The sequence below is a fragment of the Leucopleurus acutus genome (genome assembly GCF_964270905.1).
Source record: "Leucopleurus acutus genome assembly, chromosome: 9".
NCBI classification, from domain to species: domain Eukaryota; kingdom Metazoa; phylum Chordata; class Mammalia; order Artiodactyla; family Delphinidae; genus Leucopleurus; species Leucopleurus acutus.
Genome location: NC_139144.1, coordinates 90053737 through 90075791, shown reverse-complemented (window position 1 = coordinate 90075791; position 22055 = coordinate 90053737). Strand labels below are relative to the sequence as shown.

Here is a 22055-nt window from a genome sequence, read left to right as displayed (position 1 = left end):
ACTGTATAGAGGAAATTTACATTTTTTTCATTTACTGCCAATTGTACGCTAACAAGTGTCATATCATTTTCATATAATAACAAAGTGCCTAATTCAATCATCTTGAACACTAATTGATATGTCTGTAGCTGAGACTCCAGTTAATTACCTGTCTTTTTTGTTTAATTTTGAGATTTAAATCTACTTCTCATCCAGTCTTGCCTGTCAGTGTCCTATATACGTCTATGACCTTCATCTTGTGTAATTGAGGGAAAAAAAACATCTTAGCAAAGCATTTTCTACTCCTGTACTTATTTAATATATTCATATTTTCTGATTCATCTTTCCTTTTATAATTATATTGTTAAAGTCACATTAAGCCTGCAGAGGTAGTGGAATAAATGTCTCTATTCTAACAAACATTTGTTCGAGCGAGCTAAAGTCTTTTATTGTTTTTTTCCTGCATCAGATCTTTTACTTATTCCTTCAAATTTTTCTAAAGATTCTTCAATGGCTGTAGTTATCTAGAACCTTTTAACAGTCATTGCTTACATTGTTTTGAGATGCTTTAAATTTCCAAGTGGAATTTTTCTGAAAATTATCTGTGCTCTACTTTCTTTCTTTTCTTTCTTTCCTTCCTTCCTTCCTTCTCTCTCTCTCTCTCTCTCTCTCTCTCTCCCCCCCCTCCCTCTCTCCCTCTCTCCCTCTCTCTCTCTCCCTCCCTCCCTCCCTCCCTCTCTCTCTCTCTCTCTCTCCCCCTCCTCCTCCCCCTCCCTCCCTCCCTCTCTCTTTCTTTCTGGCCGTGCTGGGTCTTTGGGTCTTTGTTTCTGTGCAACGGCTTTCTCTAGTTGCAGCAAGCGGTGGCCACTCTTCACCGCGGTACGCAGGCCTCTCACTACCGCGGCCTCTCTTGTTGCAGAGCACAGGCTCCAGACATGCAGGCTCAGTAGTTGTGGCTCACGGGCCCAGTTTCTCCGCGGCATGTGGGATCTTCCCAAACCAGGGCTCGAACGAACCCGTGTCCCCTGCATTTGCAGGCGGATGCTCAACCACTGCGCCACCAGGGAAGCCCAATTTTTATTTTTTTAATGTTTATTGTTTTTTATTGAGGTGATTTTTAAAAATAAATAAATTAATTTATTTATTTTTGGCTGCGTTGGGTCTTCGTTGCTGTGCACAGGCTTTCTCTAGTTGCAGCGAGCGGGAGCTACTCTTCGTTGCGGTGCACGGGCTTCTCACTGTGGTGGCTTCTCTTGTTGAGGAGCACAGGCTCTAGGCGTGTGGGCTTCAGTAATTGTAGCACATGTGTTCAGTAGTTGTGGCTCGAGGGCTCTAGAGCGCAGGCTCAGTAGTTGTGGCACATGGGCTTAGTTGCTCCGTGGCATGTGGGATCTTCCTGGATCAGGGCTCGAACCTGTGTCCCCTGCATTGGCAGGTGGATTCTTAACCACTGCACCACCAGGGAACCCCCTGTGCTCTACTTTATTAGTACTATGTTTACATTTAAATACATTCCCAGGCTTACTAGATTTCTACTTCTCTTGTTTAATCTCAGCTGGATGAAGAAATTAAAGAAGTGTAAAGACCAACCAAAGGCAAAAACAAAACAAAACAAAATAGATTAATTAATGGCAGTGCTGAGGGCTAGAACTCAGGCCTGTGAGCTTTCAAAAGGAACATGCTACCATCCATGTAACTTTCAGGGAGGCCACTGAAAGTATTTTCTTCCAATTAAGGCATCTGGCTCACCATTCTTTATATTTTAGTTTTTTTCATTTGAAGAGTGAATGATCCTTCCTATTTTTAAATTCAGTTTCATTCAGTCAATATTTATTGAAGGTCTTCGATGTACTATTAGGGTCCACAGAAGGTTAAAGTACAAACCTGCTTTCTGCTTCTATTCTGACTCTTTTTATTAAACATCTAATATAGAACTCATGCCAAACAAAGTCTTAGGAATTGCCTTGCTCTTTGAAAGTTCTTTAAGCACTCTGAGTTCATAATTTTGTAAAGTGACAAAAATCAGTCTTAACATATCACTCATTTGATCCTCCAGATGAAATAAATAGTTATCTTCTAAATAACTAAAAATAGCTAAAAATGTTGTTTTGTTTTTCTTCCTTATTCAGGTCTGTGTCACACACTATCTAAAACCTACATAATTTGTTTTATATCATTTTTATATTTCTATCCCTTTTGTATCCTTCTTTCTTTTTTCAACAATAATTGTTTTTTCTTTTCTTTGACTAGGCAAACATAAAACTCAGAGGAAAGATAAGACAATCAGTTTTTTAAAATTTAATTTAATTATTTTTTATACAGCAAGTTCTTATTAGTTATCTATTTTATATGTATTAATGTATATATGTCAATCCCAATCTCCCAATTCATCCGAGACAATCAGTTTTAAACCACTGTACATTTCTGGTTTCAATACAGTCTTTCCCTCAAATATCTGGATATTCTGTTACCAACCTGTTACTGGAAGGGAAAGAATGGGCAACAATATAATACATGAAATATAATACAATTAATTATAATAATAACAAACTAAACCCAGGGTAAAAGCACCTGTACGGTAACTTTCTGCAACGTTAGCAAATTACGATTAAAATATCAGTCAAGAGGATGATGATCAATGAAAATGAAGGCATAAATCAAAGGTCCAAAAGTACAAATTCCTCACCCAATTTAAGACTGGATGGTCACTCTGTGCTAGCTCTAGGAGCCAGACTACTTGGGCTCAAATTCTAGCTCTGTCAACTTAGAGGCTCTGTGAATTTGGGGCAGTTATTTAAGTTCTCTGTACCTGTTTCCTTATCTGTTGAATGGGAATAATAGTGCCTGAAACCACACAATGTTGCCATCAAATACAGGCACTGTCAACTTTGATTGTAATAGATTACACAATCTTTCCAGAAAACTTCTTTATCATTCATCTTTCTTCATGCTGGAGCTCAAGACTAATTTGTAAGTTTTATATATTCTTTGGCTTTTATCACCTGAATACTCTTGTCCTGGTCCTGCCAATCACATCTATCCACTTCAGGATTTTCAAACCTGGCTCTAGGGAAATGACCCTTATTCTTCGAAATTCTGGGGCCCTGAGTGAAATGGGGGTAACAGATTTGGGGGAATAGTCTTTAATGCACAGGGCCTCCCCACCCCCTTTACTTCTTCCAACACCTTAACTCTCCTGTTAATTACATGACCAGGAAACAGGACTGCTTTTATCAGTGGATATTCATTGATCTCAAAGGATAACTACACACATATATATGACAGGTGCAAAGATAATGGGCTAGAAAGCCTGCTTTCAGCTTCTTTGGGAACAAAAGGATATTTGCTATTTTTCATTTTTCTATTAAAGTCCTGGCCTGACCTATTTTTTTCCTTTATTCGAAGTTAAGCCAGGAAATGATACATTTTATTTTTTAGTTAAAAAACAAGAATAGAAAACGGCCTCGTTTAGTAATGAAGGGAGCATAACCTTTATTCAATGCAAAGGACACTGGATTCTATATTCATCTGGGCGCCAAATAGCTCCCTAAGCTTTAAAAACTAATTACAGGAAGAGAGTGTGATTTTTTCAGTCTTTTTAGCTCATGCCACGCTCTGTGGTACTCTAATGTGTGAAAATCAAGGCTCTGTAACTCTACCACATTGGAATATCAATGAAGAGTCTTCCCCTCTACGTACCTTTGCTTTCAGGACAGAGAATATGACAGATTAAGAGAAAACAATCAATCACATACAAAACAAAATAGATCTAAAAAATTATTTTTCTTCTCTTAAAGTAAATAGAATTTGTTTTCAAACCATGTCTGTTTGCATGCAAAAACGTGGACAAATATCTCAGTCATAATGTTCAGTAAAATAAACCAGATACTATGGTGAAATTTATATAAAATTCAAGGACAGTCAAAACTAAACTATGGTGATAAAAGTCAGAATAGTGGTTACCTTGAGGTAACCTTCTGGGTTGCAAGAAAAGTTCTGTGTTTTGATCGGGGAGGTGGTTACATGAGTAAAATCACACGTAACATTTCTTTGAGTTATATACCTAAGATTGCATCTTCATGGATATAATAATTCACCAAAAATTTTAAAAAATATGTTTAATTTGCTTTGCCTTCAAATTTAAGATGGAAGGTGACAATGCAGTGAGAAAAAAGGAAATAAAGAAAGCCAAGAACTTAATTCTAGCTCTTCTAAATCAGAAGCATGAGGTGGTATACAGACGTTCATTTCTGCGTTAGCCTTCTCTTTCCTGAAATAGGGCTAGAAACGCTTCCCCTTAACTCTAAGCTATTGAAGATAACTAATAAAACGGATTGACAATCTCCTTGCAGGCATAAAAGACAATAAGCCTAGGAACAACAGGAAGAAGACTTACTTTCAGTTAAAGTAACCTGAAAAGTTGGGGAAAAATAATTATCCTCCAGAAGTTACTTCTAATACAACTACTCAGGTTATAGATGTATTAAATAAGTACACTTAAAGATCAATAGTGGGACTATGCTTACCCAGACCTCTTAGAAATCTAGCAGCAGGAAAACATGATGGTAACATGGCCTGACTCTCCCCTAAGGTCAGTCTGATTATTCCTAGTTGGCACTCTAATTAATCATGTCTCAATAATTCTTTACCTCTTTTTTTTTTTTTTTAAATTTCATTTATTTATTTATTTTTGGCTGTGCTGGGTCTCCGTTTCTGTGCGAGGGCTTTCTCTAGTTGCGGCGAGCGGGGGCCACTCTTCATCGCGGTGCGCGGGCCTCTCACTGCCGCGGCCTCTCTTGTTGCGGAGCACAAGCTCCAGACGCGCAGGCTCAGTAGTTGTGGCTCACGGGCCCAGCCGCTCCGCGGCATGTGGGATCTTCCCGGACCGGGGCACGAACCCGTGTCCCCTGCATCGGCAGGCGGACGCTCAACCGCTGCGCCACCAGGGAAGCCCCCTTTACCTCTTTTGATAGAAAAAATCATGAGGCTACTCTCTTCTATTATTGTTATGACAACATGATCTAAATTAAGAAGTGTAGAGAGCAGGGATAGGAAATATAATTTTAAGAGTGTATAACTTATTTCACATGCTAGGGAAAAACATATTCATCACAGTAAAAGTTTTAGAGAAAAACACCTCTGTGACTTTGGCATAAGAAAGGATTTCTAAATAGGAAACAAAATGTCCTATCTATTAAAGAAATAAATTTGACTTATTAAAATTTTAAAAGTCTGTTTATTAAAAGACACCATTAAGAGAGTGAAAAGGCAATTTGTAAAGTGGAGGAAGATGACATTATCTATCTATCTATCTATCTACCTACCTACCTACCTACTACCTATCCATCACAAAGGAGTTACATCCAGATATAAAGAATTCCTACAAATCAGTAGGGAAAAGACAGACAACCTAATTAAAAAATGGGCAGTAGATCTGAACAAATATGTTGTGAAAGCGGATATTCAAATGGCCAATAAATACCATAAAAGTACATTAAAATATGTTCAACTTTATTAGTCATGAGAGAAATGCATATTAAACCACACTGAGATACCTCTACAAATCTACTAGAAGGCCAAAATTAAAAAGATGGAAAATATCAAATATAGATGAGACACAGAGCAATTGGAACTTTCATACACTGCTATGAGAGTGCAAACTCTTACTACCAGTTTGGGAAACTATTTGGCAGTGTGCACTACAACTCAACATATGCATATGCTATGACCCGGCAATTTGACTCCTAAAATGTAAGCAATAGAAATATATACATATGATTACCAAGAGACATATAGTAGAATATACAAAGCAGCACTATTTGAAACAGTTTTAAATTAGAAAGTATCCAGGTACCCAACAGGAGAAAAATAAATGAATGCATATATACACACATAAACATTCAAATAATACAATCTTAAAAAAAATCTGGGGTGTACCCATATAATGGAATACAATATAGAGTACAGAGTAATAAGGACCTATACACAAGAATATAGATGAATCTTGTCAATATAATGTGGAACAAATGAAGCCAGTCATAAAAGAATATATAAGTGCATGATTCCATATAAAAAGGTCAGATGTGGGTAATTTTCAGAGTGGAAAACGGTGACCATAAGGAAGCACAAGAAGGCTCACTATTGCTTTGTTCTGTTTCTTATTGCTATTATTCTGTTTCTTGATCTGGATACTGTTACACATTGAAAAGTATGAAAATTTGCCAAGCTGTGCCTTTGACATGTGCACATGTAAACTATAGGTAACATAAGCAGAGAGATGGAAACTCTAAGAAAGAATCAAAAGGAAATGCTAGAAATCAAACATGCCATAACGGAAATGAAGAATGTCTTTGATGGACTTATTTAATAGACTGGGCATAACCAAGGAAAGAATGAGTAAGCTTGAAGAAACATCAATAAAAATTTCCAAAATCGAAATCCAAAGAGAAAAAAGAATGAAAAGAGAACAGAATATCCAAGAACTGAGGGACAAGTTCAAAAAGTTATAATGTATGTATAATGGGCATACCAGAAGGAGAAGAAAGAGAAAAAGAAACAGAAATATTTGAAGCAATAATGACTGAGAATTTTCCAAAACTAATGACAGACACCAAATCACAGATCCAGGGAGCTCAGCGATCACCAAGCATGAAACACACACACACACACACACACACACACACACACACATACCTATACCCAGGCATACAATACTCAAATGGCACAAAATCAAAAACAAAGGAACATTGCAAGAAACCATAGGAAAAAATTACCTTACCTACAGAAAAACAAGAATAAAAATTACATTGGACTTTTCTTCAAAAACCATGGAAGCAAGAATAGCAAAGTGAGATAATTAAAGTGTTAGAACAATCATCAACCTAGAATTTTGAACCCTATGAAATTACTCTTCAAAAGTAAGGGAAAAATGAACACTTTCTCCAACAAAAATTGAAGGAATTTGTCTTCAATAGACGTGCCTTACAAGAAATGTTAAAGAAGTTCTTTAGGGAGACTTGGACCTACATTAAAAAAGGAAGAGAATTAAAGAAAGAATAATTGAAGGTAAATAAAATCTTTTATTTCTCTTATTCTTAATTGATCTAACAGGTAACAGTTTGTTCAAAATAATAACAGCAACATTATGTACAGTGATTATAGCTTATGGATAAATGCAGTGAATGGCAGCAATGTTATAAGGGATGGGAGGAAATAATTGGGACTACTTTGTTATAAGGTACTTGCATTAGTTATAAACGTATGTTGCAAATTCTAGGGCAACTACTAAAAATAGAAGTTAAGAAAAAAAGAAATATAATATATATACTAAGAGAGGAGAAAAAGTGGAACTATACAAAACACTCAGTTAAAACCAGATGGCAGAAAAGCACAATCCATTGTTTTAAAAATCATTAAGATTGCCTCCATTAAAATTAAAAACTTCTGCTCTACGAAAGACTCTGTGAAGAGAATCAAAAGACAAGGCATACACTGGGAGAAAATTTTTGTAAAACACCTATCAGTTAAAGGACTGGTATCCAAAATATACAAAGGACTTTTAAAGCTAAACAATAAGAAAACACATGACCCAATTTAAAAATGGTAAAAGATCTGAACAGATATCTCACCAAAAATATATATATAGTTATTAAATAAGCATATGAAAAGATGCTTAACATCATATGTCATTAGGGAAATACAAATTAAAACAATGAGATCACTACACACCTATTAGAATGTACCAAATCCAATACACTGACAACACCACATGCTATCGAGGATGTGGAGCAGCAGGAACTCTCATTCATTGTTGGTGGGAATGCAAAATGGTACGACCACTTTGGAATACAGTTTGGCAATTTCTACAAAAACTAAACATACTCTTGACATACATCAATGTGATCTAGCAATCACATTCCTTGGTATTTACCCAAGTGAGCTGAAAACTTACATCCACAAAAAACCCTGAACACGAATGTTTATAGCAGCTTTATTTATAATTGCCAAAACTTGGACGCAACCAACAAATCCTACAGTAGGTGGACGAATAAACAAATTATGGTATGTCCATACAATGGAATATTATTCAGAGATTAAAAAAGAGCTACCAAGCCACCAAAAGACATGGAGGAACCTTAAGTGCGTACGGCAAGGCAAAAGAAGCGAATCCGAAAGGCTATGTATTGTATGATGCCAACTATATGACATAGGAAAAGGCAAAATTACGGAGACAGTTAAAAAAGAAAAAAAAAAAAAAGGTTGCCAGGGGTTGGAGGAGAGGAAGGCTGGGGTGAATAGGAGGAGCACAGAGGATTTTTAGGGCAGTGAAACTATTATTCTGCGCGATACTGAAATGGTTACCTTCACTGTAACCAATGAATGGGTACACTTATACATTTCTCAAAACTCATAGAATGTACAACACAAAGAGTGAACCCTAATGTAAACTACAAACTTAGTTAATAATAATGTATCCATATTAGCTTACCAATTTTAACTAACATACCACATTACCGTAAGATATTAAAAATAGATGAAATTGGGGGGGGTGAGGGTGAGTGATAGGATATATGGGAACTCTGTGTTTTTCACTCAATATTTTCTGTAAACCTAAAACTGCTACCTCATGCAAATAAAGTCTATTAACTAAAAAATAAATTATGCACATATAATATAGTTTTCTTATAACAATATAACTAGCTGACAAGTTTTTCTGAGATAATGTGAATGATGAGGGAGAAACCATAAACAGGAAGACTTTAGGTTAAATTACAGGTGAACTTTTGAGTCTCACGATTTTGAGAAAGTTTTAAATGGCACTACAGCAATTTTTCATAATAAAATGTTGGTAGAAATATGGCACCATAGTGTACGGATACGGTTAACTTTGTGAACGGTAAAGACCTATTTACCTATAGTTGCAACTCACATTCTGAGAGAGATGAGCTCACAGTTCTATGATGACTTAAGAGTAAAATATTGGTCACTACTTCTTTTATTCTTTTTCTGGTCTTTGCTTCCTTAAAGTGCTTTTGCTTTATTTCTTTTCTTTTTTTTTTTTTTTTTTTTTTTACTATTTATTCATTCACGTGGATAGCAAAAGACAATAAGAATAAACTTACTTTTAATGTGACAAAATACTACCTCCACTTTTTCCCCTACTTTACACAGCTCTAAAATGACAGAGGTGAAAATATTTCACTGTGGCAAGCGAGCCATGTGAAAATGAGTAGCTTCATCAAGTTAGGCTACATTTTCATGGCTAAGTAAGAAATTTAAATTGTGCAAAGGTAAAAGTTGAGTGATAAAGTTGAAAGCGAGACCTTACTTTTGTCAAAATAAGTAGAAAACAATTGGATACACTATACATGAACAAACGTGGGAAGCACATATATATTTCCGGAAAGTTCAACTAACAGTTCTGTGAACTAAAGAACATGCTAAGAACAATTGTAACACACTTATGGGCAGGAACTTTACATTATTAATTGTCATGTTTCCAAGGTATGGCACAAAACAAGGGCCATACAGCTTTGCTGAATAAATAAATGAATTAATGAATAAACTATGAGCTTCCCTAAGAAGGGAGAATGACCTACAAAGTAAAAAATATTTTAACTTGATTTAGCAATGCTCCAAATTTGATTCACATCAATCCCTTCCTTCTAAAGTTTTGAGCACAAGCCATACTTGCACAGGAAATGAGGTGTAGTACAACAGAAATGGACTTTACTAAGTTCAGTTCATTGCTGTTGGATATTTAGAAATGGTCAAAATTTCATGTAGGAAAGAATTAGCTAAATGGATATTTTTCTTCCCATGTTTCGTACAACTTAGAAAATAGACCATTTTACCTTATGAAATCTTCTTCCTCTTCTCTCTTTGGCCTCAGCTGTTTGGGTTGAGCCATGTTAATCCAGTTTGGTAGAGATTTCAAGAGCCTGCTGATATCATCATCTTTTGCCCAAGATGCACTGATGACAAGTTTTTCTTCTGACTGGACAATGCCCCTAAACACGACCAACAGAAAAGACACACTTCAGGACACTGCCTGGCTTCCAGTTAGCATTTTCCATCCACCTTTGCTGCAGAAAAAAAGATACTATGTCCACCTCTCCTATTAACATAATCCATTATCTAGTTGGAAGCATGACATCCGTGAATAGGTCACTTTTGTGGGAAACATCATTCCTAGATTCCATTTTTAGTTTCTTCATTGTTGAGTAATTATGAAACTAATAATATTAATTAGTTCCCCTTATCATAGTTAATCCCTTAGAATAAATGAAAGTGTATGGGAGGTTTGGGGGCTGGGGGTAGGTAGGGATTCTTTCGAGAAAGATGTTGAACAAATAAAAAGTGGGTTAACCATACAAAAGAGTGCAATTAAATAATTGCACAATAACATAAATGATACCTGAAAGGTGATGGAAGTGTTACAAAAAGTTGTTCTCTGACCTCTTGGTTTAAACTACCAATTAGCTCTACTTGAAGGTGTTTTTTGAACCATGGATACCCCTCTATTCAAAGTAAATCTACCATCACAGGGAAATCTTCTGCCCCTGATGTAAGGCAGAAAAGTCTTTGATTATTGCTCTCCCCAGTGGGCTTTGACAAATGACCTAGAGTGACAGGCTTCAACTCCTTTAACAGGGCCCATGGGTGAGCTATTAACACGGCTCTTTCCAAAATGTACTTGTAAATTCACTGTAAACGTTCAATTTCAACTTAACTAAGAAGCTTCCCTTTCTGTTCAACATTTCTGTCATTATAACTGATTTCAATGGTCTAAAAATCCCCCTCAGCAATTCTAGGTGACAGAATGACATTTATTTATGAAGGGATTGCTAATTAGCTGGCTAGTCCTCTGAAGTTGACCAAGACTATAGGAGGTTTTCCCCTCCATCACAGGCAGGAATTTATGTTGGTATACGGGTTATACTGAAGAACATCATGTGCTTCTAAATATACAATATATATACGGTGTATATGCTTGGATATACGGTAAAATCTCCTTTACCCAACAGACAATTAATGTCTGTAGACAGAAGTTGCTGATGCCTAAAAACCTTGACTCATGACAACCTAACTTGAGGTAACAAGATTTCATGATGTAGGGAGCAATATTGCCCTGGTAATCTGAAAATAAGCTAGAATAAATAAGAGAACCATAGTTGAATTCTTCTAACTCACCACAAGCAAAAGTTTTCTAATAGTAACTATGGTCCGCAATACAAAAATTAGACTACAGAACCTTCTTCCCTGGGATCTCTCAAATTACCCTGACTGATATCTTCCATTTCTGTTTTTTCTTTGTTATTTTCTTGCATCTTTTCTGCAATATTTATGGATTAATCCCACAATATAATTTTTACACTCTTATATGCGGGGTGCCAGATTCAGTCTTACAGAATGGCACCATCTCAGATTTATGCTATTCCACAGCAGGAGACTCCTTAATGTTCTTTGGCATTCTTTTCACCTGTCTCTGATCGACCTCCTCTCTCATTTGCTCTATGGCTATTTTTAAAAAATATATACATATTTTTTGAATTTTATTTTTTATACAGCAGGTTATTATCTATTTTATACATATTAGTGTATATATGTCAATCCCAATCTCCCAATTCATCACACACACACCCCACCAGCTTTTCCCCCTTGCTGTCTAGACAAGGGAACCCTCTTCACTGTTGGTGGGAATGTAAAGTGATACAGCCACTATGGAGAACAGTACGGAGGTTCCTTAGAAACTAAAAATAGAACTACCATACGACCTAGCAATCCCACTACTGGGCATATACCCAGAGAAAACCATAATTCAAAAAGACACTTGTAGGACTTCCCTGGTGGCGCAGTGGTTAAGAATCCGCCTGCCAACGCAGGGGACATAGGTTTGAGCCCTGCTCCGGGAAGATCCCACATGCCGCGGCGCAACTAAGCCCGTGCGCCACAACTACTGAAGCCCATGCACTCTAGAGCCTGAGTGCCGGAAGCCCATGCACTCTAGAGCCTGAGTGCCGCAACTACTGAAGCCCGCGCGCCTAGAGCCTGTGCTCCGCAACGAGAGGCCGCCGCAATGAGAAGCCCGCGCACGGCAATGAAGAGTAGCCCCGCTCGCCGCAACTAGAAAGAAAAGCCTGTGCGCAGCAACAAAGACACAACGCAGCCAAAAATAAGTAAATAAATAAATTTATTTTTTAAAAAAGACACTTGCACTGTTCACTGCAGCACTATTTACAACAGCCACGTCATAGAAGCAACCTAAATGTCTATGGTTATCTTTTAAACCTTTGCCCTTTCTTTATCTCATTGCTTATCCCCTCGCATTCTTCCCATCCATCAAAGAAAGGAGGAGACCTAATTATATACTTTCAAACACCCCACCTCCGATCCCCCACAGAAATACTTTCAAATCTGTTTCATTCTCCACTTCCAGTAATCCCTTTACCTAGGCTCTGGGGGACCCTTTCCCCACCCCGCAACGATCCCCCCGTTTTTTCTGCATATTTAGGGCCTCTCTCAATATATTCCTCAATCCCGGGTTAATTTTTTAAATGAATGAATGACTGAATCTCTTTTTTTTTTTTTTTGTCTCTAGTAAAGCTCCTCTCTCTCCTTCACACACACTGTCATCAAATGAGTGCAGCCTCCACTCACTGACGTTACTTTCTCACCTGTTGTTCACTTTTTCAACTCGTGAAGTCTCCCTCCAGGATCTACTCTATGATTTAACCCATCTATTCCTTCTTGCAAATTTTTCCATGATCATATGTTTTACTTCTAGACAAATGCACTGGCTTCCCCCTCCAAACTCTCCTGTGCTTGTATTATGAATTCTGTTCCTTCTTTTATCTCTTTGAATATTTTAAAAACAGTAATTGTAAAGTTCTTTTTATGTGTTTCTGTATTTTTTGGTAATTCTTTGGATATCAAATGTCCTATCAGTTGCATTTTCCTTCTTTTCTCATGATGGTGAGTTTTCTCATGTGGTCTGCTCTGCTGGTCTGCAAGCTCTACCTCAGTGGGACATGTCCTCTGTAGGAGTCCCACATTTGCCCTGCATTTTGGAGATGTCACTCTTAGGGGGGTTGCATTTGCCTCTCCTGGATCCTAAAGGTTTCACCAGTTCCAAAGAAGATTTTAAGATTCTTTTTTCCTTCCTTGTCTTGGCTTAAAATTTTCTCTCCCTACATGGGCGGTACAAATTGAGGTCCTTACTTGCACATGTCACATATGTAGGATTCTGATTTCTTTTAGGGGCCACTTTTTCTACTCCAAGTAGGGTGGCTCATTCTCAAGCACAGAATTTTCCTGGTTCCATGTGTAGGTGGAAAAACCCCATGCACAACTTCTGCACTGATAAAATTTCAGGCCACGCAGGTGTTAATATGCTAGGCCCCTATTGGGTCTTCAACTCTGCTATGGTCTGAATGTTTGTGTCCCCCCAGAATTCACATGTTGGAATTCTACCACCAATTTGACAGTATTTGGAGGTAGGGCCTCTAGGAAGTGATTAGGTCATGAGGGTGGAGCCCTCATGAATGGGATTAATGACTTATAAAAGAGATCTCACAGAGTTCCCTAGCCCCTTCCGCCAGGTGATAATGCAACAGGCAGTCTGCGACCTGACTCTTCCAGCACTATGATCTTGGACTCCAGCCTCCAGAACTGTGAGAAATAAAATTCTGTTGTTTATTAGCCACCCAATCTTTGGTATTTAGTAGCAGCCCACACAGACAAAGACAACCTCTATATGTGGTCCTGATACCTTTGTGGGCCTCTCAACTTCAACATTTGCTTGTTGCTACAGTTTTTGGTTCCTCCTTCATTTGAGGCATGTGGAAAATTTTCTTTCTTTTGAATTTGGTTACATATTTAAAATATATTCTTAAAGATACATATTTTTATCTGGACTTTCTATGTATTAGGACTTTCTATGTATTAGGAGTAGGAAAAGGGTTTCCTAAATCTATCCACTCCACACTTCTAACTGAAGTCAAAATTCAGTATTAAATCAATTGCATTTAGGGTTCTAGAACCACCGGTTCCCTGACACTGCTGTACCAATCCGTGGGTGTTTTTTTTTTACTTTATACTCTGATTATTCAGAAGCATCTGATACTTTTGACTATTCCCTTCTTAAAATATTACTCCTTTGGTAACCACATCATCATCTTCTCCTAAGCTCTTTCTTAGCCGAACTGAGGGTTCTTTTCCTCTATCCATACTTTACATGTTGGTATTCCACAGCATTCTGCATGTCTCACTTGGGCAATCTCATCTTCTTGCCAGACGTGACCCACCTGTATTCCAAAGACTCCCAAATTAATATCTTCAGGGCTGCCCTCTCTTCTAAGTCTCGGATCTGCATATACAAAGGTTAATGGGAGAACTGAACTTGGAAGTCCTACCAGCTATTTAAATTAGAGTCAAAGGAGCTCATTTATTATCCACCTTTCCGTCTCCCACTGAACATCTAGTATTCCCTATTTTGGCCAACAGTCCAACCATCCATCTTGTTACTTAAGTCAGGAACTCGGAGTCATCCTCATTACCCATAGACACCATAACCTCCCAATTCCATCTGCTTGGTAACTTATAAATCTGTTGTTTCCTGTCCAGGTTCACTGCCCTTAGCCTATATTTAGACCCTCATCATTTTTCACTTGGACTTGGCAGTAACCTTATAACCGGGTGTCTTGCCTGGAGCTTCAAGACCATCAGTCCAACTCACCAAATCAGTCAGAAGAATCATTTTTCTAAAATGGTACAAATGCAGTCATGTTTTTTCCTTCTTAGAATTCTTCACTGATGCCTAATTCTAAGACCAAGTCCAAACCTAGCAAGGCATGAACATCTACCTTTTCAACTTCATCTCCTGCTACTGCTTTCCTCTTTTGTCTCTGGTCACTACTCCCAGTCAAATCCCTGCCTGTGTTGGCTCAACACCCTACCTGCAGTGAGTATTCTAATGGTTTTTGAAGGGGATATACTGTTTCCTGCTTGTATGTGTTATCTCTGCCCAGAGAGCCTTTTTCCATCTTCCTTGTTTGCCTCTACTGATCCAACGTTACCTAGGCTCTTCCCTTGGGACAGCTGAGTCCTTTCTTTTGTACCATATCACCCTTTACCTGAGGTTTTCAATCTCGACTGCACCTGGAGAGCTTTAAAAAAAAACAAAAAAAGTACTGGATGCCCAGGCTACTTCTAAGACCTAGTAAATCAGAATCTCTGGGGATGGGACCCAGGCATCAGCATTTTTAAAAGTTTCCCAGGTGATTCCAATGTACACTCAAAGGTGAGAACCACTGCCTTACACACACCTCTGCTCTCAGTGGTCCTACCACACTTCTTTACAAGTTGGCATCCCCTACTAGATGATGAGTTCTCTGAGGACAGAGCTGATTTCTCATTAGCTTTTGGGCTCCTAGCGCCTAGCACAATACCTGGTATTTGGAAAGTGTATAAGAACAGAACTGGACGTAAAAATAAGCCCTCTTCAGTTTTAGGAGACTGGGTAACTGATTAAGCTAAAACCATTTTAGTGGTTTTCCTTTACTATTTCTCTGCACTGAACGACTTAGGTGAGCCATCAAGCCATCTGGCATTTTGACCAAATTACAGATCACTTTGCCATGGTCTCTCTATACCTGTCTGAATTCAGTACGAGTCAGAATAATGAATACAGGTGTGTCCCCTTCTGGGAAAAAAAAAAAAAAAAGTCCAACATAAAAAAGTCCTGACTCAAGACAAATGAACCAAGGAGTGATTATTGTCAAACCTTCCCCTTCACTTATTCATAGGTGGCCTATTACTGGACAGTCTCCTTAACACCTCACTTTCTCTGGGAGGACTCTGTTGATTATGTCAGCCTACAGTAATCTTCCCCCTTGGAAAGCAAATGAATAAAAGCCTTCCTTTTTTTTTTTTTTTTTTGGTGGTACGCGGGCCTCTCCCGTTGCGGAGCACAGACTCCGGACGCTCACGCTCAGCGGCCATGGCTCATGGGCCCAGCCACTCTGCGGCATGTGGGATCTTCCCGGACCGGGGCACGAACCCGTGTCCCCTGCATTGGCAGGCGGACTCTCAACCACTGCGCCACCAGGGAAGCCCAAGCCTTCCTTTTATACTTACTGTTTATAACCTCATAATTAGGACTCTGTCCAACACAATGTGTTGGACAAACTATGGTCTGTCTGTCAAATCTGCCCCATTAGCTTACTTTGTATGTGTTTTAAGCTATGAATACGGTTGACATTTTTTAATGTTTTTTCTTAATCTAAAGAAGAAGAATATTTTGTGACATGTAAAAATTATATAAAAGTTAAATTTCAGTGTCCATAAGTACAAAGAACTGTGGCTGACCGGTTCAATTCCTCTTATACCCACACTACAAGTCAAATTCTGCGCCACAGAGTTAGAAGTCCAAACCCAACTCAGTTTTCTTTGAGCCCATCCATCCTGGCCCCCATCTGCCCCAGGGTTCAGGAGACAGTTTGGGTCTGTACGTGTGAGATGGTACTGTACGTTTTCGGGATCTAGAATTTTTCATTTTAGCACTCGCTGGAATGAAAAAATTAGCTTAGTGGGATACTATGTTAAAGGTACTCACGTCATTTACTTATGTATTTTTTTAAGACTGGTTTAATTCAATAATATGGTATTATATTACTGCCTTCACTAATATTCATAGATCCTGTCTTATTAAAAAACAGTAATCCAAATTAACTAGCACGCTGCCTACCTATATATTGCCCTCAACAATAAATTATTAATTCATATTGTAATGAACATCAATCCCAAAAGCAATTCCAAATATTCTGATTTGAAATATTAGCACTGATTAGCAACATACGGTTACCCTAAAGGGAATTTTTCATTCAAATGGCAAAGTTCCCATCCTAACTAATTGTATTTATTAGTTTATAATTTTGAGATAAATGGGATTATGTGGGTTACAAAATTCCAGGATATATCTAAATAGCCTCAAAAAAGGAGAACTAAATCTACAATAATTATTCCACAAGAGGAGTAGGGTCAATCATCACTACCAGGACCATAATCTACTAATTAATTCACAGCTCAACGGGCCACAGACAGAGCCATCTGTGAAACTATTTGTACCTGTTCCCAGGAGGAAGAGGAAAATAGGTATACCTCTTGGAACAGGTGATAAGGCTGCTATGGGAAGAGTCCACCCTCTAGACACAGCTGAGTGAATTTCATTCAGAAAACATCTGCTGGTGTCTACTGGCTCTGATGTGCACTGCTTCCTCTCTGGAACAGTTGGGAAATCCAAGTGTGCCTGGTCCCTGGATACAGCTGGGGTGCTGAGTCTTTCATTAGGTAAACAACCAGGGGCAGGTGGGGCTAATTGGATTCAACTGTTTGGCGGCAGCCTGGGCATGATGTTTACTTTCCCAGACTGAATCTTTCAGACACTTCAGAAACTAGGAGCCAAGCTAGATAAATAAACCCCGGACAAGGCTGGTCCAAATTAAGCTACTGTAGTCAATTTTCAACTGTGAACGACTGGACCTGTAGCTGGCCAAACTGCAGTGCATCGTCCAGCAACACTGTGATCATGACAATGATGGATGCAGAAATCAAAGCTGGTACTATGCTGCTGATTAAAACAAAACAAACACAAAAACAAAACTAAAAAATCTCTTAAGATAAGATGGAGCAGAATAAATAGGAAGAGCAAAGAAACATCAGGTTGTCTTTCACATCACACTCATCATAAAGAGAGCTTTATGCTATGTATTTCTACCTTGGAATCACAACTTAAGAAACATCTGATAACTCTGGAGATGGTTGATGGGAAACAGAAACAATTCAAGAGGACCCAGGGAAAAGGACTTGGAATTTCAGAGCTTACAGCAGGTAACCTTTGGGGATAATTTAATAACAACCTTTAAATAGAGAAGCTCTCATATGAAGGGTCGTAATTGTTTGATATTTAAAAAACCAAGAAGAAAATAATCATAGAGTGGACCAAGCATGTAAAATTTCTGAGAAACTTATTTTGTTTGATACTTGATTATTTTCTATTAATGAGTGTAAAAATCCAATAAGGCAGGACGTTGCTTAGTTTATTCACTTCTAGACTCTTAGCTCTAGAGTAACGATGGACTCCAGAAATGCTTAATAAATAATTACTGAATAAAGTAACAGACTGAATGAATGAATGACTGATATTACTGAAGCACAAAGCATCAGGGATGTAACAGATGGTATAAAAATACTTTTTTGCCATCTTCTTAGGAAATATCAACAATATTATCAATGAATTAATTTAAAAGTAAATAATAACAAGAACACCACTTACAGCAACAATAAATAACATTGGCTGAGACTTATTTAGTATTTACCACGAACTAGGCATTCTTCTAAGCACTTTACATATACTAACTCTTTCAATCTTGATAACAACCCTGTGTGGTAGGCACTGTTATTATTCCCATTTGACAGATGATATACCAAGTTACAGAGATTAAGTAACTTTAGTGGCTGATGAGGGTACAGCCTGAACTGAGCCTACAGTGACTGTTCTGGAGTCTGTGCTCCAATTATAATGTCTCTCTGAACTATTTGAAACTTTGCTTGAGTTTCCCATTTCCTCTTTAATTCCACTGCCTCTTCTTTGGGCTTCAGAGACAGACTTAGCTCCTCAAGCACGTACAGCCATCTGCATACTCTGTGACCTGCATACTCTGTGTTCGTACATAAATGGTATGAACCTTTCTGAACCTCTGTTTTCTCATTTGTAAGGCTGGAAGAATCTAACCTTCAGAAGTGTTATGACTGACGAGATGAATCGATGACTATAAAGTCCCCTGAGCAGTGACCATGTACTTTCCAGAGTGTGTATTTCCATTCTAGTCCAGTTTGCTTTGCTTCAAACTGACTGCAACTGGCTCCTCGCTGATCACGGTAGACTGAGTTAGGTGCGGGGAAATTAAGACTGGCTGTTGCTAGGGGATTCGTGGGACGCCTGGTTGGGTGGGTAGCATCTGTATTTGGCAGGAAGGCAGTTGACGGGCACTACAAAAGTAAAGCTATTCACTTGATCAATAAACATGAGGGAAAGGCCTGAATGCAGATATCATGCTAAATGTTGGGACAATTATGTGGAAAAAGACATAGTAACTTCCTTCTAGAGCCCCAGAGTTGAGATCAGTAACACATACGTGAATCACTTTGGGGACATTTTTGAGCTACTCTTGCCCAGGCCCAGGGCTCTGTGGGCCTAGTGTGGGAAATCCAGGTTGTGTGTTTTAAGATCTCCCCAAATAACTCTGATGCGAGTCCACAGTTGAAAAACGGTATTTGAGAGAGGAAGACATGTAAACCAACAACTGATCAAATAACACATAATAAAGAAATTTTAAATTGCAATACACTGGGATAAATATCAAAATAGTTACGGGTAATAAGTTACAGCAGCACATAATAAAAGCTCTCATTTGCTGAGTGCTCTCTATGAACCAGATACTGCACATATTTTATAAACGTTCTTTTGTATCTCTTCACTATTTAATAAAAATGAATGTATCAGTGGTAGGTGAACCAAGAGCGTGGGTTGGTTCAGTTTGGTTCATACAGCACAGTTGGTTCATATAGCACAGTTTCAAGAGGCAAAGCGGAAGACAGACTGGCATGGAGCTTGCAGAGGGTTTCTCTGGCAAACGCCCTTGGCTCTTCTGAGGTTCAAAGTTATTTAGCTGGCAAAGACAGCAAGGCCAGCTCAACTAGACTCTCATTCATTCAGGATCCTGGTCTCTGTCTACACAGGAAACCCAAAGGGCTTCACAAGCCGTCACAGCCTACAGTGTCTAGTCTCTGCTCTTTGGCACAAGGGGGCCACTGAGACCTGTTAAAGATACCACTCTGATGACAGACGAGGTAGGTCATCTTCCTTCCCAAGACCTATGATGGTGCTCCTGTACTTAATATGGGAAGTTTAAAAAAAACAAAACAAAACTCTTTTCTGCTCATTCTTACCCGACTACATTGTTCACCCCAGTCATTTTCATTTCTCAACCCCTCCTCCATGCATCACGTCCCTACTGCTTGCTCATCCTCTTTGGTCTGTCAAGAATCTCCTCCTTCACTCAGTAAACATGCTGGGGGCCAACAAGGTGTCCAGCCCTATGCCAGACCTGGTTTCTGCCATGGCTGGTCACAAGTTTATCTCCACGTCGCTCTTCCTTCATGCCCTGGCATGAGTTCTCAGGCCTCTTTGGAGAAGTAGTAAAACGTGGACCCTGGGGATGGTTACACCTTCCCCTAATAAAAACCTGTTTGTGTCTTATATCAACTGAGCCTCTAAGATTAGAAGATGTTTTATTTGTATTTTCTACCAGGCCCAACACAATGCAGGAAGGCAAAAAAAAAAAAAAAAAAAAAAATTGACTGATGAACTGATGCTAAATTGGAACAGACAGAAACTTTAAAGAACTGTCGTTTTCCACTGTCAAATGACTATTCTGGGACACATAAGCTGCTGCTCGTACCTCAGGACAAAAGGGGGACAAAGGGAGAGAAGCACTCAGCTTGCAAGTAGCAGACCAACAGACCAACTGCCTGATCACTAATGCAGAGCTCCAGAGAATTCACAGCTGAGTTCTCCTTTAAGCCCCAAGGGGTGTGACTAATTAAGAAAAAGACTTCTAGTCCTCACCTCACTTTTAGGAAACCTCTCTTTATCCAAAGCACGTAACATGACATCATTATATAAAACAGGCTTTCTCTCCAGAGTGAGGGGCTCAGAGAAAGGTGAGATGTTTTTGACCTTTCCTCAGATCTTCAAACTCCCAGTGGACACTCAGGTTCTCATGGTAAACTTGGAAAACATGCCAGCTCTCAGCAGAGGGCATTGTGAGCTTATGGACTGGATCCTTTCAGTAAAAGATATCTGCTGAGAAAGAATCGGATGGAAATGTTTCCCTGCTGCCTTCCTCCTTCCCCAGTGTTACAGCATTTTGGATCATTTGAATTGTATATGGATTTCTATTTAAGTCAGTCATTTGCTGGCAGCGAAACTAGAACATTTCCTGTTTTTCCTGTCACTGTAATCAGGATTTGGCTGTCCAAATTAGGACTGCCCTAATTACTCTTCAGCAGGTGCCAATCTGGGGGAGGGCAACAAATGGGAAGAGAGGAAGTAAGGACACTTTGCATCTTCAGACTCAAACGATGAGGAAACACTTTCTTCCGAGCCTGGAAAACCTGATTAAGTAATAGGTAAAAGGCACCATGGGGTTATATGTTGTGTGTGTGCGCACGCTGTTGTGTAACAACTACGTAAATGATTTTCTATTTAATTCCCTTCAAAGCTTCACAGAATTACTTTTCCCAGCCCTGAGATAAATTCATCCAGGGCCTGTAATTCAGCAACTGTGAGAGACTACTACAGATAATACCCTGTATAAGGAATGATGTGATAGTGGGCACCAATAAGTGGACATCATTCCAGAGAATCTGGCCATGAGGGATACCAAAGCGGTATAGTCTCTTCGGGGAAGGATCATGATGCTTGATGACCACAATATACCAAGAACCAAAAGCAATGGGTATTTTCCAAGAACTGGGAGAACACCAGTAAGAAATTTAAGTCTCTTATAGAGTGGATGATGCAATATAGGGTGTGGTCATAGATGGTAGTAAAGGTAATCTCTGTTATCATCGTCACTGTCATTATCAAAATAGCAGCTAATCATTTGGGAGGTGGGGCTTAATATTTTGTTAAAACAGTTCTAAAAGGTTAACATTTTCAAAACAATCCTATGAGGGAAAAACTATTATTATCTTTTTTCACAGATGGGAAAACTAAGGCACAGAGAGGCTGAGTGACTGCTCAAGGTCATATAGCTAATAGGTGAAAAAGCTGGTATTCAAATTTAGGCCCCAGAGACTTCTCTTGAACTAGAGTCTGGATTTATTGTTAGAAAAACACATGAGATCTTGAGTTGAGCGTCCTGTGAGGAGCAGCTTCAGTGAACGCCCGAAGCTGAGCCACTTCACGAGGAACTCTGGTCTGAAGGGCTGGGGCAAGGCCTCTGCACGGG

General features: G+C 38.8%; 1 protein-coding gene across 2 annotated transcripts in view; it reads right to left on the bottom strand.

Annotated features, from left to right (window-relative positions):
• Nucleotides 1-22055, bottom strand: part of EXOC4 (exocyst complex component 4) — a gene marked incomplete at its 5' end in the record, with an annotated part of 817732 nt that overhangs the window by 134433 nt on the left and 661244 nt on the right. For both annotated transcript variants that reach the window (XM_082846389.1, XM_082846390.1), the window contains one exon: nt 9834-9989. In XM_082846389.1, coding sequence (XP_082702515.1) covers nt 9834-9989 — 156 coding nt within the window. The remainder of the gene's footprint in view (nt 1-9833; nt 9990-22055) is intronic.